The sequence below is a fragment of the Miniopterus natalensis genome, chromosome 1 (assembly GCF_054644295.1).
Source record: "Miniopterus natalensis isolate mMinNat1 chromosome 1, mMinNat1.hap1, whole genome shotgun sequence".
NCBI classification, from domain to species: domain Eukaryota; kingdom Metazoa; phylum Chordata; class Mammalia; order Chiroptera; family Miniopteridae; genus Miniopterus; species Miniopterus natalensis.
In genome coordinates this window covers 125,295,852-125,313,299 of record NC_142081.1, presented here as the reverse complement: position 1 = coordinate 125,313,299, position 17,448 = coordinate 125,295,852, and the positions used below count along the sequence as shown (strand labels likewise).

The following is a 17,448-nucleotide window of genomic DNA, read 5'->3' as shown; positions in this document are numbered from 1 at the left end:
GACAATAGTGGGGTGAAGGCCTGGGTGCGGCATGAGCCAGGTGGAGGGGGGCAAATGGGGAAAAATGGGGGACATCTGTAATACTCTCAACAATAAAAATAAATTTAAAAAAAGTTAATGGAAAATGAAAACAGCTCAATACAGACAGGGCTGTTAATGGCAGAGAAGGTTTGCGTCAACCTACCAGCAGGGAACAGCAACCAGATGAGATGATTGCTGAGGGCAAGTGGAATATGTAATGGATAGTAGAAGAAAATTATAAACATCAACTATGACTTCATGACTAGTTGCAGAATGAAAACTCTTAATAGTTATGAATATTTCTGTTGTACCTTAATGTTTGTGTATATATTAATCAGTTCCGCCCACCCAATTCTTCTAGATTTAATTTAAAATATGTTAATAGTAGTTAACCTTGTATTTTAGTATTTAAGTTACAGGATATCAAAGGGGAAGTGTGACTTAGCTCTCTAAGAGTTAATATAGAATAAATATTCTTGCCCTGGCTGGTGTGGCTCAGTTGGTTGGAACGTGCACCAAAAGGTGGCTGGTTCGGTTCCTGGTCAGGGCACATACCCAGGTTGTGGGTTTGACCCCCAGTCGGCGTCCGTGCGGGAGGCAATGATCAGTGTTTCTCTCTCACATCGATGTGTGTCATTCTCCCTTCCTTTCTCCTGTGTGGTTGTGAATTGACCAAAAGAGAATTTGTGTAAGCAACACTCACTAACTCTGAAGGTTTTCAGGGTTAGATGCAGTGAGAGATGCTGAGGTGTTGTGGGTTCCAGTTTGATCTTGGTCTCCTTTGGTTTGGTGACAGTTTGGTATCAGGCCCACTCACCTGGTGGGAAACCAACAGAGGCACAGCTTCTCAGATGTTCCCATGAGCTTTACCTTTGCAGTCTTATTTCTGCAGCTGGATGTGTTTGACCCTTCAAATTGGCTCATTGATGACTCTGATCTTCCACTTCCATCTTGGACCTTTACAACTTTCCCAGCTATTCCTATAATTGTGTAAGGTAAAGTTCTATAATAAATGTATTCTGTAACTGATAGTGGCTTTGCTTCCCAATTTGAATCCTGACTTAATACACTTTCCTGTGGATAACTTTCTGTATCACTTTTATTGACTACATGGTATTCCAATATGTGCATATTTTTATTAGGTATCATTCGCCATTTAGATTGTTTCTAGTTTAAAAAAATAATAATTTATTTATTTTAAAATTAATTTTCAGGTCTTTAATTAAAGAAGAGACTGTGTCACAACTCCTTCCTATCCACCAAAAAAACTGTGACACAGCCCTGGCCAGGTAGCTCAGTTCGTTAGAGCATTGTCCCAATACTCGAAGTTTGCAGGTTCGATTCCCAGTCAGGGCACATATAAGAAATTAATCAAGCCCGACTGGGCATGGCTCAGTGGTTGAGCGTCGACCTAGGATCCAGGGGATGGCGGTTTAATTTCTGGTCAAGGCACATGCCTGGGTTGTGGGCTCCATCCCCAGTGGAGGGGGCATGCAGGGGCGACCAATCAATGATGACTCTCTCATCATTGATGCTTCAACTCCCTCCCTCTTCCTCTCCCTTCCTCTTTCTGAAAACAAAGATATATTAAAAAAAAAGAAAAAAAGAAATTAACCAGTGAATGCATAAATAAGTGGAATGATGTTTCTCTTCCCCCCTTTCCTCTTTCTCTCTCAAATCAATGAAAAACAAACAAAACTGACACCGGCAGCAGAGACTTCCCCTAGATATTGCCTGGAATGAAAGGGCTCATAGGCTTAAAGTGGGAGGTGGTAGGGAGGAGCAGTGCTGAAGCTCACAATGACTAGGTTTCAGCCTGAATTGCTATGGGGGAAAAATATTCTTTTGCTGGATATTTGCCATAACCTGGTGGGGTTTCTTTTTATTTAGTTTTCACTTTTATTGGAATGGGAATTGTATTGAAGAAAATTAGGCCCTTTCAGTGTTAACTAGGCCAGGTATTGAGTGTATGTATACCCTAATCCCCATGACTCCATGTTTAATAGGTTTGTCAATAGTGAACCAGCATTTTGGCTGTATACTTTTCCCTCCTAATTCTCTCATCCCTCACCACAAAATGATTATGGATTCCCCCTGGTTGGGGTGAGTGTGGGAGGTAACCAATTGATGTGTCTCTCTCATATCAATGTCTCTCTCTCCCCATCCCTTTTGCTCTCTAAAAACCAATGGAAAACTTATCTAAGGTATTTCCTGTTTAGTTCTTGTCTACATTGTTTATTTTGACTTTAGTTCCTCTAGATAGTTAACATTTTTCTTGTAGAGCTGAATATGTTTATTTCCATTATAAGCAAACATCAGTGGCATAAGGGGAGTGGGAAATGGGTTTCATATCATGTGCCACCTCCTAAAGTGATTAGTTAAGTGTATTTAGACTGCTATAATTGATTAACAATGTCTGTTTTAGCTGCTTGGAGAAATTCTGGCTACTTCTAGTTTATAATACATTTTATATATTCTTGGACCATGCAAAGGCTGCTTGGTAGTTAGACAGTAAAATCATGAAAGAGTGAGGGGAGATCAACTATTGGATAGTAAACTTACAAACCTGAAATAAGTGACAACAGCTATCCCTGTGCAGATTAACTTTTAAATTGATGATCAGTACAGGATATTAACTGTGACTAGAACCTATGCTCTCCAGTAAGGTAGTCACAATCCACATATGGCTATTGAGCATTTTAAAATATGGCTAGTTTGAGAATATGAATTTAAATTTTATTTAACTTTAATTATTTTACATTTAAATTAGAAATGGAAGCAGTGTAAGATATTATTTTCTGTTAAATATAACTTTATTGTTTTGGTAGGGCTACATTTTGTATTAACTATTGCATAAGACATGCATGGGAGGTTTTTATTTCTATGCCTGGAAGTAGCACCCATTTCTGCTATCATCTGATTGACAGTACTTAGTTATATGAACAAGCAATTAGGGAAGCTGGGAAATAAAGTGTAATTTTGTGTCCTGGAGAAAGGGAGAATACATTTTAGTACAAAGTTAACAGTCTCTCCTCTTCTCATGAAAGAAAAAAAAAGTATGCAATGTGCATCCAGTACACTGAAAACAAGGAAACGGGTGAAATTCTAGAATACAGTGGATAACTGAAAATAAGCAAGTCTCACTCAAGATTTAAATCTGTCTAGTTTGGCAAACAAACTAAGAATAGATGGTACTTCCTTAGCCTCATAACAGGCATGTGCAGAAAAACCTACATTTGATGTTGTAATGATAAAAGGTTGAATGTATTCCTTCTAATGTTAGGAACAACTACTTCTATTTAACATTGAACTAGAGTTTCTAGCCAGTGCAATAGAGCAAGAAAAAGAAACAAGATATTCAGTTTGGAAAGGAAGAAGTAAAACTGTCCATTCACATACAGTACCTAACTTAAAGACTTACAAAAGCTGTAGTAATCAATACAGTGTAGTACTATATGACGCTGGAGAGATATATCATTGGAACCCAGAAGAGTCCAGAAATAGACTCACAACTATACAGTCAATTGACTTTTGAGTAAAGAGCCAAGATAGTTCATTGAAGAAAAGGTAATAATCTCTTCAACAAATGATAGTGGAACAATTGGATATCTATATGCAAGGAAAGAATTTTGACCATTATCCTAACTCACACCTTATGCAATAAATTAATATGAAATACATCATAAATGTAAGTGCAGGAGCAAAAATTATAAAACTTCTAGGAGAAAACATGAGAGAGAAAAATTTTAGCTATCTTAATTGAGTTTGGAAAAAATTTTAAAAATAGGACACAAATTATAAAATAGAAAAGAAAATTGATAAATTAGACTTCATCAACAGAAAAACATTTTTTTTCCAAAAGACTATAAATTCATGTAAAGACAAACTACAAACTGAGAAAGATTTGCATAAGGAACTCAAGAAGAAGGCAAACAAATTAGTTAAAAAATGGACAAAAGATTTGAAAATACACTTTATCAAAGAAGAATTGGATTGTACAAAAGCTTTTGAAAGGATGCTCAACGTCATGATTTGATGGGGAAATGCAAATGAAAACCACAATGAGATATCACTATGTATATACTAGAATGGTTAAAATAAAAAAGACTGACCATACTAAGTGTTGCCAAGGATGTGGAGAAACTAGAATTTGCATACATTGCTGGTGTGAATGCCAAATGGTACCACTACTTTGGAAAATGGTTTGGCAGTTTCTTACAATGTTAAACATGTATAGTACTTAACTTACCATGGACATAGCAGTTCTACTCCTAGATATTTACCTAGGTATTGCCCAAGAGAAATGAAAACATGTCCACACAAAGACTTGGACTCAAATATTCATAGCAGCTTTATTCATAGTAGTTCCAAACTGGAAGCAGCTCACATGTTTATCAGCTGATGAGTGGATAAGCAAATTGTGGTAAACACATATATTGGAATATTACTTAGCAATAACAAGGATGGATTTCGAGGGCAATATGCTAAGTGAAAGAAGCCAGGCACAGAGCACTATATACTTTTGATTTCATTTATATTAAACTCTAGAAAAGGCAAAATTAAATCAGTGCAGAAAGTAAATCCGTGGTTTTCCAGGGTCCAGAGAAAGGGGAGGGAGTTGACTATAAAGGACTTGAGGGAAGAGGTCTTTATCATGCTTATGCTGGTGGTTACACTACTGTATATATTTGTTAAAACACATTGAATTGCATACTTAAATTATCTTTTTGATTATTAAATGTATATATGTATTTAAATATATCTCCTACTTCAGCCCTAGCCAGTTTGGCTCAGTGGTTAAAGCATTGGCCCACAGACTGAAGGGTCTCGGGTTTGATTCTGGCCAAGGGCACGTATTTCAGCTGCAGGCTTGGTCCCTGGCCCCAGCTCAGTTGGAGTGAGTGAGGGAGGCAACCAGTCAATGTGTTTCTTTCACATCAGTGTTTCTTTCTTTATCCCTCCCTCCCCCTTCCACTCTCTGAAAAGCAATGGAAAAAATGTCCTTGGGTGAGGATTAAAAAATATATATATATACCTCCTACTTCAGTAATTCATATGGGCAAAATAATTTTCTTCCAGGTAATTGATACTTCATACCTTTGTTTAGTACCTTTAAATAATAAACATGTAGGCACTTACTATAGAAATGATTTTATGTGCAAATAGTGTGTGGACATTCTACCCATAAATTTGATTTTCCAAAAACAATTAGCTTTTTAAAAGAAAAGCACACCACAGATTTTAAAAGGCTTTGGATTCCTCTGCTTCTAAATCATTGTCAAGCTGGAAAAATAAAGCTTGTTCTACTAGGATTCTCAAGTTAAAATTTTCTCCAAAGTGGAAGTTACAGAGCAGAGTTTCAGAAACAGACTATTCAGCTCTCACCCCAGTATCCACAACTGCCAGGTCAAAATAGTCAAACCAGGTCAAAATAGTTAAAGAGAATTGGGCTTCAATATATGAGGCCATTGTGTTGTTCTAAGATGTTAATAAACCAAAACATGAAATACTGAAATCAGAACAAAAGATATGAGTACTTGAGGCTAATTATCATGCAGATTGTTAGTTCCTTGTTGTATCCCTTTTTATATAATGTTAATAAAGTGAATATTTTTACTGCAAAGAAAATTTCATATATCACTAGTCCTAGATTTTTGTCATTAGTTACTACATAAATGCTGCCTAGTGCCATTATCCAAGTGGCATAATCATTTTATGTCCAAAATTCACTTTTGTATTTACAGAATTTTCATGATTTACATACATTTGTCAGTGAAGGTTTAACATTGAGATACAATCTGGCATCCATAATATCTGATGTTTTGCAGGTAGCAATATAGGGCATGTATTTTTAATCACCTTTCCATTTGACTCACCTTATGTAAAAATAAGTCAATAATTTAGACATTCTAAGTCTCTAAAGGAGATTTTCCATTGTCTTCGTAGAAATGGTTAGACAGTAAGATTGTCAGAGACAACTTCCACGTCCTCTTGTAATTTCTGTACCATTTTATCTTCCAGCTGCTTTCCTTTGCTATGCAAAAGGGGTCTGGGTGAGCTAAATATTTTGCTTAACTTCTTTGATGTCCTGAACTTTCTGTAGTTCTTTATTTTTCTCCAACGTGTTCATTATAAATTTAGTTTGTTTCTGTTTGATCTCTTTGACACTCTTTATCACATCAGTCACATCTATTGTTTCATTCCACAGCCCTCCTGGTATTTGACAGGTTCATTCCTACATTTTGCAAATTCAAATGCATTATCCACTGTAAGCTCTTTACCAGCTGCTTCTTGGAATGATTTAGTCCACCTGACCTTTTGAGTATTGTGCTTCTTTGTAAAGTTTTTATGACACTTGGATTCACAAAACCTGAACACCTTGCAGTTGTTGCAGACAAACATCATGCTGTGGCTGGGATATATGGGCTCTGAACAGAAAATAACACTTCTTGATACCCATATTGAACTTGGGTGGATACCCATCACCCAAACATTGAGCTTGAAAGGAAGCCATACTTAAATTTTTTGTATTGTGTGCATTTCATACTTTAATAAAGCTGCCCCCTCCCTTCTCCAAATGAGATGATTCCCAGTATCCTCCAAAACTGGCCAGTGACTATTTGTTTGTTTTTAAATTTTTTAATACTGTTACAAACCCTTAGACAGAAATATCTTATGTATAATTCCATTATAGTTATCCTCATTGATGTTTACATTATCCCACTTTTGGCCTGTAGCAGCTTATTCCAGTTGATTCCCGAGTCCTTTTGATATGACCCTAGAGTAGTCCTTGGTCCTTCCACATTCTTTGTGATATACATGTTCCAAGTGCGTCTTGTACATTTCTTGTCCTAGACCTCTAGCCATCTGGGATTCTGGTTCCTTGCTTTGGAGAGTGGTATGAAAGATCACAATTTCAATAATAAATGGTGTTGCATGGCTGCTAGACATTGTTTTTAGGCCTTTTTTCCTCTCCTCCCCTCCAGCTTTACTAAGGTATAGTTGACCAATAAAATCGTAAGATATATAAAGTCTACATAATGATAATTTGGTATAGGCATACATTGTGAAAGGATTTCTCCCATATAGTTAGTTAATACATTACCTCACATATGTATCTTTTTTTGGTGAGAACATTTCTGTTCTCTTAGCAAATTTCAATTCTATAATACAGTGTTATCAACTATAGTTACCATGTTTTATACATTTAGGCCTTTTCATTGGACAGAGCTAGGATATCGATATATGATAAATGATAAAATACAAATTGGTTTCAAACTGATGTTTTCAGTTTAAATCCAGAACTTCATGTTTTTTTCTTAACTTTGTCTTACATCAGAATTTCTCTTGAACCATGCCAAAAAACTCAGTTCTCAGTGACAAACATAATTAATGACTTCCTTTATCCCACACTACCCAAACAGTCTCAGGATAATAATTCCAAAACTACCATCAGCAATAAAGTTATTGAAAACAGTTTGTTATTTTCTCATTCAATTATTTTTATCCTAATCCATTAAGTATACAGTCAGCCTTGGCCGGTGTTGCTCAGTGGCTAGAGTGTTGCCCTGCACACTGAAAGGTCTTGGGCTTGATTCCCAGTCAAAGGCATGTACCTGGGTTGCAGGTTCTATCCCTGGCCCCGGTTGGGGACTGCAGGAGGCAACCAATTGATGTGTCTCTCTCACATCAATGTCTCTCCCCCCCTTCTACTCTCTCTAAATCAGTGGAAAAAATGTCCTACGATGAGGATTAACAAACAAAAGTGTTAATGGTTTATTCTTCCTTAAAAAATATAGCATATATTTTTCTATCTTTCCCCCTTTCTAGTTAAATAGTAGTGTTCTATAAACATTTTTTGTCGCCTTATTTTTTTTTCACCTTAGCGCAATATTCTGGAGATCGTGGTATAGTGGTAATAATGATATTTCTCACCATTACTTATTATAGTAGTCCCCATGGGGAATACTCTTCAAGACCCCGAGGGGGATATCTGAAACAGGATAGTACCAAGCCCTATATATACTGTATTTTTTCCTATACTACATTAACATCTATGATAAAGTTTAATCTATAAAATAGTTATAGTAAGATATTAACAACAATAACAGATAATAGAACAATTTTTACTATAATAAAAGTTGTGTTAACATGGTCTCTGTTCATGTCTTCCTTCCCAAATTTAATGCCTTTTTCATTTTAACTAGGCACTTATGTACGGTGGCTATAAATTTTGTAGTTTGAGGTGCTATAGTAAAACTAACATGAATTTCATTTTCCTTCACAATTTCACGGATAGAAATTTCATTTTTACCATAGATCTTAGCAGCCTCAGCATACAATTTGTTATTAAGTCAAGAACTTTTACCTTCTCACATAAAGGAAGAACTTTAAGGCTTCTTTTTGGCATATCTGAATTGCTAGCATCACTCTTGCTCTTTGGAGCCATTAAGTAACATAAGGATTACTTGAACGCAAGCACTGTTTGTGAACTGTTAGATCTCTGTTCCAGTTTTTTTCCTATCAATTCTTGGTCTCTCTTCATTTTTAGATTATATATATTAATGATATTTAATCCTTTGTGATATAAGTTGCTGCCCCCTCACCCCTTCTCCACACACACAGTTTATTACTTGTTTTTGAACTTCACCCTGAGCTTTGCTTTGAACTTAGGTCTGAGCTTTATTTTAAACTTTGCTCACCACCTTACTCTGAGGTATAGGAGTTTGGGAAGAATGGGTGGGTAGAGGATTGGGTCATAAGATTCATAGTAGTTTTTGTGGAGATCAGAGGCTTGATCATAATGGATTACAAGGAGGTTGGATTTCCAGTGGTGATTAATGTAAACAGAAATATAAGGTGGAATTGATTTAGTTCATATTGTTAGTGAGTGTTGTGATTTTTTTCTTAACATTTGTTAAGTAGAACCTTGGTATGCTGTCAGATGGTGAGCGAAGATTCAGCAAAAGACTGAAGGGAAAGTGAAATAGAGAAGTTTATTACTCACAGGTACTGTAGGAGGTGCACAGTATGCCTTGAGGATACACCTGGGGAAGTCAGTGCAGGGTGTGCACAGAGAGTGAACAACAGGACCTGGGGCAAATGCCTTTATTAGGGTCTATGGGTGGAGTGCTTTGGGGTTCCTGGGCTAAGGCTGGATTCGTCAATTCAAACCAAAAAGAGTGGGTTTTTGATAATTTCTAATGGCAATGGGGTCCTATCTAAGGGGAACAAAAGGGTAAGGAGCTAGGCAGCAGGAGAAACTTTATCATAAGGGGCCTTGGGGGGGAGTCATATCAGGAATACATATTTACTTGTGACTCTTGATGGCTGTTGTCTAGGGCATGTGCTTGCTGGAGGAGCTAGTGTCATTTCAAGAGCCCTGCAGGCCAATTAGCCACACAACACACAAAATGGATGCCAAGGCAGCAATATTATGGAATAGTTTAGCTGAACTCTCAATGGGGTGGGAGCTTGGGCTTACATAAGGTTCTAAAATGTAATACGATGAGTTGGTGGTTCAGGGGCTTTAAGCAACTTAGTACCACCTGTTACAGTGTGCTTCTGATGTCAATCATGTGGTGACTCTTTTAGTGAACCTCAGTGGGTGGGCTGGTCAGGATGGGATGGAGGCCGCTCAGGAGGGAGTAGTTCACATCTGGCTGATAGGGATTTCTGCCATGGCTTTACAAGTATCCTGAGACTATCATCAGATTGGTCCAATAAGTTTATTGATTCAATTGGGTTTTGCTACTAAAAATAACTGTAACTCTGCCTTTCTATAGAATATATGTTTAATGAATGTTAACATAAATATATTGGTTTTGTTCTTATTTCAGGCTACAGACAAGAGAAAAGCTTTAGAAGAGACCAAAGCCTACACAACCCAATCCCTAGCTAGTGTTGCTTATCAAATAAATGCATTGGCCAACAATGTACTCCAATTGCTGGACATCCAAGCCTCTCAGCTTCGGAGAATGGAGTCTTCCATCAATCATATCTCACAGGTAACAGCTTGTAAACAGCTTTAAATCCACATTTAAGCAGCCAGCAGCAAAGGAGTAGATAGCCTGGATATATGGATTCCTTACTCATCATCTTGATGAATGTAGTTATTACCACTTTCAGCTTTAGCTTTGAGTTCAGTAAACCAACTCCTCTTTTTTTTAAAGTTTGTTTTCTTTTTGTGGTAAAATATACACAACATAAAATTTATTATTTTAACCATTTTTAAGTGTATAATTCATTGGAATTAAGTATATTGACGTTACTGTGCAACCAACACCACTTACTGTATTTTTTTATAAGATCTTTCTTGAAGTAAAATAAATTGCACACAATTAAAGCATACAGTTTTATAAAATTTGATACATACATTATCCATGAGACCATCAATACATTCAAGATAATGAACATCCCCAAATTTCCTCACACTCCTTTGTTATCCCTCTTTTTCATTCCCTGACCTCAGACTTTCTATCACTATGGATTAGTTTACATTTCCTGAAATTTTATATAAATGAAATCGTATGCTACTGTATACTATTTGTTTTTCTGGCTACTTCCCATCAGCGTAATTATTTTGAGATTCATTCATGTTGTATGTAAAAATAGTTCATTCCTTTTTATTGCTGAGTACTGGTCCATCATTCCATATTTTATCCATTCATATGTTGATGGACATCTGGATTGTTCTCAGGTTTTGCCTATTATAAATAAAACCGTGCACATTTGTGTACAAGTCTTTATATAGTCATGTGTTTTTATTTCTCCTGGGTAAATTAACTTCCTTTGAGTGGAATGGCTAAGTCACATGGTAGATGTCTGTTTAACATTTTAACCAAATTTATAGCCAAATTGTTTTCCCAAATGATTATACCATTTTACCTTCCCATCAACACTAATGAGAGTTCTAGTTGCTTCACATTCTCACCAGTGCTTGCTGTGGTCAGTTTTTAAAATTTTAGCCATTCTAACAGGTGTGTAGTAGTGTCTTAATGTGGTTTTCATCTTCCTTTCCCTAGTGATTAATGATGTTGAACATCTTTTCATGTGGTTTCGTTAGATTTCAGTGTTCAAGCCTTGCATATCTTTGTCAGATTTATTCCAAAGTATATCGTATTTTTGATGCTATTGGGTATTTTTTTAAATCTCAACTTGATTATTTCTTGTTTATATGTACAGAAATACAGTTGATACTGATATACTTTGTGTGCTTATCAAAGTCACTTAATAGTTATAGTAGCTATTGTATAGATTCCATTGGATTTTCTTCATAGATTGTCATGTTTATAAATAAAACCAGTTTTGCTTCTTTCCATTTCTATTTTTCTCATTTTTTTCTTTTTATTTATTTTTGCCTTACTGCATTAGTTTGAAACTTCAAGACTGTTGAATAGGAGTAGTGAAAGTGGACATTGTTATCTTGTTCCTATTTTAGTGGAAAGCATTCAGTCATTTACTGTAACTATGGTTATAGTCTATAGGTTTTTCAGAAATATGCTGTATGAGGAAGTTGTTTTCTAGTGCTAGTTTGCTGAGAGTTCTTACCAGAAATGGATAATGGATTTTGTCAAATACTTTTTCTTTGCCTGTTGAAATGATCATGTATATATTTTTTGGTTTGTTAATACGGTGAATTGCATTTTTTCTTTTAAATGTTAAACTGGCCTTGCTTTCCTGGGATAAACTACTTGAACGTGATATATTATCTATTTCATAGATTGTTAGACTTATTTTGCTAAAATTTTGTTAAGAACTTTTGCTTCTGTGCTGTTCAGATTTATTGGTCTGTAGTTTTCTTGTAATGTCTGGTTTCGGTGTTGTGTAAATCTGGTCTTACCAAATATATTGGACAATATTCCATCTTCAGTTTTATGGAAAAATATGTGTAGAATTGATATTCATTCTTTAAATGTTTGGCAGAATTCAGCAGTGAAGCCATCTGGAACTGGAGTTTTCTTGGTAGGGAGGTTTTGAACTATATATTTAATTACTTTCATAGATATAGGGCTATTCTGTTTATCTGTTTCATATTGAGTAAGCTCTGTGTTTTTCCAAGATTATTTGGCCATTTCCCCTAAGTTGTCATATTTATTTGTATAAAACTGTTAATAACATTCTCTTGCCCTTTTAAAAACTGTAGAAGCTGTAGTGATGTCACATTACTAATTTTTGATCTTGGTAATTGGTGTCTTTTCTCTTTTTTTAACTAACTAGTATGGTTTGTTTGTCAGTTGTATTGGTTTTCTAAAAAAAATCTCAGCTTTTGGCTTCATTAATTTTCGATGTTGTTTTCCTGCTATTTTTTGATTTTTATTCTGATCTTATTTCTTTTCCTTTCCTTACCTTGGTATTAATTTACTCTTATTTTATACTACCTTAAAGTAAAAACTGAAGTCATTGAGAGCCTTTGTCTTTTCTAATGAAGGTGCTTTAGGCCTGTAAATTTCCCTCAAAGGAGTATATTGTCTCTAACTCATAAATTTAGATAAGTTGTGTTTTCATTTTTATCTCAAAGTAATTTCTAATTTCACCTTTTGATTTCTTCTCTGACCCAGGGATTATCTGAAAATGAGTTATTAAGTTTCCAACTATTTCAAGATTTTTGAAGGAACTTTTTGTTGTTGATTTCTAATTAAATCCACAGTAGTCAGAAAATATTCTTTATATGATTTCAGTCTCTTCAAATGTGTTAAGAATTGTTTTATTACTCAGGATATATTCTATCTTGGTAAATGTTTTGTGTGCACTTGGGAAGAATATGTATTTTGTTGCAGTTGTGTGGAATGTTCTATAAGTCTCATTACGTCAAGTTGGTTGATAATATTGTTCAATTCTTCTGTATCCTTACTAATTTTCTATCTTCGTGTTTTATTAATTATTAAGGAAGGTATGTTGAAATCTCCAAATATAATTTTAGATTCTGTTTCTTTGTGAATGTTTATCATTTTTTGTTTTATGTATTTTGAAACTGTGTTGTTAAGTGCATAAATGCTTAGGTTTGTAATGTCCCATTGATAAATAATTGACTCCTTTATCATTATAAAGACTTATATCATGGGTAAACCTAGGCTTGACTAACTAGGCAAACCTTGTTAGTACAGGCACTAGGGAGATAAGAGTAAGTTTCTCTAATGGAAGTGCTAATTGAATCAGTGCTCTGGGTTCTCTTTCTTCTTTTTATTTTTTTAGTGCTCTGGGTTCTTAAATTTTTTGTTCTCAGACTCCCTTAACATCTTAAATTATTGAGGATCCAAAAGAGATTTGATTTACTTGAGGAGATCTTCTAATACTTAGCATAGCAGAAATTAAAACTGATAATTAAAAAATTATGTTAACTCAAGTAAAATAAACGTATTACCTGTTAATACAAATAATATTTTAATGAAAAACAACTGCTATCCAAAACAAAAAAATTGTGAAGAGTGGCACTGTTTTTACTTTTCTGCAAATCCTTTAAACATTTCATTTAATGAAAGATAGGTTCTTATATTTGGTGTTTTTTTGTTTGTTTGTTAATCCTCACCCAAGGATATTTTTTCCATTGTTTATTTTAGAGAGAGTGGAGGGGGGGGGGAGAGAAACATTGATGTGAGAGAGACACATCAATTGGTTGCCTTCCACACACGCCCCCCGACCAGGGCGAGGGATTGTGCCTGGAACTGAGGTGTGTGCCCTTGACCGGAATCGAAACCATGACCCTTCAGTCTGTGGTCCAATGCTCTAACCAGTGAGCTAAACCAGCTAGGGCACTTATATCTGTTTTTGCATTCGATCTGTTGTGATTTGTTGTTTTGGTTGAAGGAAGAAGGTCTGGCTTACACAGATATATAGTTAGAAAAGGCAGGATTTTGGAGACCCCCAGGGGTCTTTGTACCACACTTGGGAGAACCCATTACATTATGGGATTGTTACAATTTAGTCTCAATATGTATTGCCAACATCCTATACTGGCCATCATGCTGTCATTTATAAAAATCTCCCAGATTTGTAATATGTTTCCACCTATAGTTTTTTCTGGTTCTTTGGTATACAATTCTTTGTCCATCTTTATTGACTTCAGTGATACCTTTATCTATAATATCAAGGGACTACTGCTAATTCCTAAAGACCTGTCGATATTTATTTTAGGCTTTCTCAGTCAGTTTCTTAAAGATGTTTCATGATAAGATTAAGTATGCTAGTCTTCTTTGACACTTGTTATGGGCTGTTATGTTTTCCCAGAATTCATATGTTGAAGTACTAGGCACCAGTACCTCAGAATGTTACTGTATTTGGAATAGGGTCTTTAAAGAGGTAATTAAGTTAGAATGAGATCTCTAGGTGGACCCTAATCCAGTATGATTGGTGTCCTTATAATAACAAAAGATTATAATATAGACACACACAAAAAGACGATCATGTGAAACAGAGAAGAGGGCCTTTTAGAAGCCCAGGAGAGAGTCTGTTAGAAGAAAGCATCCCTGCTGAGATACTGACCTTGGACTTCTAGCTTCCAGAATCATGAGAAATTTTTCATTTTTTTTAAACCATCCTGTCTGTAGTACTTTGTTATGGCAGCCTGTTGTGATGTTCTTGGTTAGGAATGCCTGAGGCACTCACCAGGCTCACATGGCAAGCCCCACAGTGAGCCCCACATACATTCATACCGAGCCCCACAACATTCCTCTCATCACCACTGGGCCAGTGTTATGGCTGGACCAGACCCTGTGGTTCTTATTATGATTCAGGGCCACCTCTGCAAAACCATCAGGGAACTTTGAAGAATCAAGATTTGTTATTCACAGGTCTTGGAGAGTACGTGGCATGCCTGAGGGCCACACAGTGAGGTCTGGGGTGAAGAGAGAGGGAGGGAGGATGGATCTGATGGTCTGCCTTTATTAGAATCTGAGGGTAGGATGCAAAGGGTTTTGTAGATTCACTCTTTATTTGGTGAATTTAAAGCATAAGAGTGGAAATTACAGCATAGGAAAGGAAAAGTGGGGTCACTCAGGGATCAGTTTTCTAGGTTACCCAGGGTTTTCTAAAAGAGAAACTTCATGGGTATGGGCAGCCTGCTTCCTTATTTAGTTGTTTTGCTAGTAGCTATGTTATGGGTGGCCTGCTTCCTTATTTAGTTGTTTTGCTAGTAGCAATGTAATACAATTGGCAATATGTTTATTTGAAATGGATGCTTTGGCAATCAAAAGCTTAATGTCATGCGCTTATACTGTGGAGGCTTAGCAAACTAATCTAGCATTGTTATTCCATCTTTAAGACTGTCACTTTTATACTTTTTCTTAGCTGCTATGGATATAAGCTTTTCATAAGAACCTGAAATAATGGCAGAAAGAAAGATATAATGCAGATTATTGACTGTTAATCAAAATGAGAAAGCATGGTATGTTGAGTTAGTACCCAATGGCTAGGAGCATTTTGTAGCATTCACTTGATTGGCTGATTTATCATGAGAAAAATATATTTACCTTCCCTATTCAGTATTCTAATGGATTTATTTGCACATCTAATATTTCTAAGATGAACCATACGGTGCTAGGCTGAGTAATGGCCTACAAAGATATCCAGTTCCTAAACCCTGATATCCAGTTCCTAATCCCTGGAAATGCAAATGTTGCTTTATAATACTAAATGGAAAAAGGGACTTTGAAAATGTAAATTATAGATCTTGAGATGGGGAGATTTATCCTGGATTATCCACGTGTGCTGTAAATGTAATCACAGATGTCCTTGTAAGAAGCAGGCAAAGAGGATTTGACATAGAAGATCAGAGGACAAAATGACAGTGAGAACAGAGATTAGAATGATGTGGTGACAAGCCAAGGAATACCAGTAGCCACCAGAAGCTGGAAGAGTGAGCTGAAGAAGTAGATTCTCCTTTGTAACCTTCCAAGGAAGTGTGGCCCTTTTGATATATTGATTTAGTCCTGTAAGGCTCAGTTAGGGTTTCTGGCCTCCAGAACTGTAATAGAATACATTTTTGTTGTTTGAGGCCACAAAGTATTTTGTTAACAGCAGCATTAGGAAATTAATACACATGCTATAACAAATCAGTTCTAAATGTTGTATATCTTTCTTTATATTTGTATAAATCTTTGGTACAGATTGGTTCTTGTCATCTTCATAATAGGGATTAAAATTGTATTTTTAAAGGATATTATAAAATTGTACAATATATATATTTTAAAATATATCTTTATTGATTTCAAATAGAGGAAGGGAGAGGGAGAGAGAGAGATAGAAACATCAATGATGAGAGTCGTCATTGATTGGCTGCCTCCTGCACGCCCCCAATTGGGGATCGAGCCTGCAACCGGGTATGCACCCTGACTAGGAATCGAACCATGATCTCCTGGATCCTAGGTTGATGCTCAGCTGCTGAGCCACTCCAAGCCGGGGTATAATATTCTTTTTTATTGAATTTATTGGGGTGACATTGGTTAATAAAATTATTTAGGTTTCAGGTGTACAATTCTGTAGTACATCATCTGTATATTGTATTGTGTGTTTGCCACCCCAAACCAAGTCTCCTCCCATCACCATTTATCCCACCTTTACCCTCTTTGTATAACATTTTTTTGTTTTTATAAATATGTTTTTTATTGATTTCAGAGAGAGGAAGAGAGGAGGAGAGAGAGATGGAAACATCAGTGATGAGAGAGTGTCATTGATTGGCTGCCTCCTTCACGCCCCCCCTACTGGGGATTGAGTCCTCAACCCAGTCATGTTCCCTGAGTGGGAATCGAACCTCCTGGTTCATAGGTCAATGCTCAACCACTGGGCCATGCCAGCTGGGCTTTGTATAACATTCTTAAAATCATGGGGAGAACGTGAAAAGTTCTCTGAGTTTCCTGCCAAAATCCTATTGTGGAACAGTATTTCTTACCTTCAGCTTTGTTATTTTAAGACTGATATTCCACCTAAATAGTTACTAACTTTCCTCCATTTTTCTTGTAAATGTGAAGGCCCCCAAATCAAATGATTTAGGGCACATTTCTTCACCTCCTTTTGGAGGGAGGACACCTTTGATTAATTCAGATTAGTGAAGCCCTCTTGCTTTAATTATAGTTACTAAAAAGGTAAGTTATAGAGGAATAAACTATAGTAAAGGTGTACTAATATAGAGTATAGATTTTTTTTTAATGTAAATACATGCTACAGAGCATATAAATGTTTATTTGGGGGAGTTGAGGGACTAAACCTTGTCTTGGCACCAACCCTTATCTTTTTGTTATCTAAAATAAAATACTTTTACTATATGAATAAATATTTGTGTCAAAATTAGTTCCTCTGCCAGGGACTTACAGCACCAGGACTCATAGCACCTAGCACAGTGCCTAATGCTTTCATGTTACCTGAGGGCATGGCTTTGTGGTTGAGTGTCGACCTGGGATCCAGGCGATCGGTGTTCGATTCCTGGTCAGGGCA

At 36.1% G+C, this 17,448-nt stretch overlaps 1 protein-coding gene and 1 pseudogene across 2 annotated transcripts in view; one reads left to right on the top strand and one right to left on the bottom strand.

The window, feature by feature from the left end:
* Positions 1 to 17,448, top strand: part of ABI1 (abl interactor 1) — a 93,481-nt gene that overhangs the window by 26,583 nt on the left and 49,450 nt on the right. For both annotated transcript variants that reach the window (XM_087825599.1, XM_016219412.2), the window contains exon 2: positions 9,861 to 10,028. In XM_087825599.1, the coding sequence (XP_087681725.1) occupies positions 9,861 to 10,028 (168 nt within the window). The remainder of the gene's footprint in view (positions 1 to 9,860; positions 10,029 to 17,448) is intronic.
* On the bottom strand, positions 5,974 to 6,481 carry LOC107542179 (putative ribosome biogenesis protein RLP24 pseudogene; annotated as a pseudogene).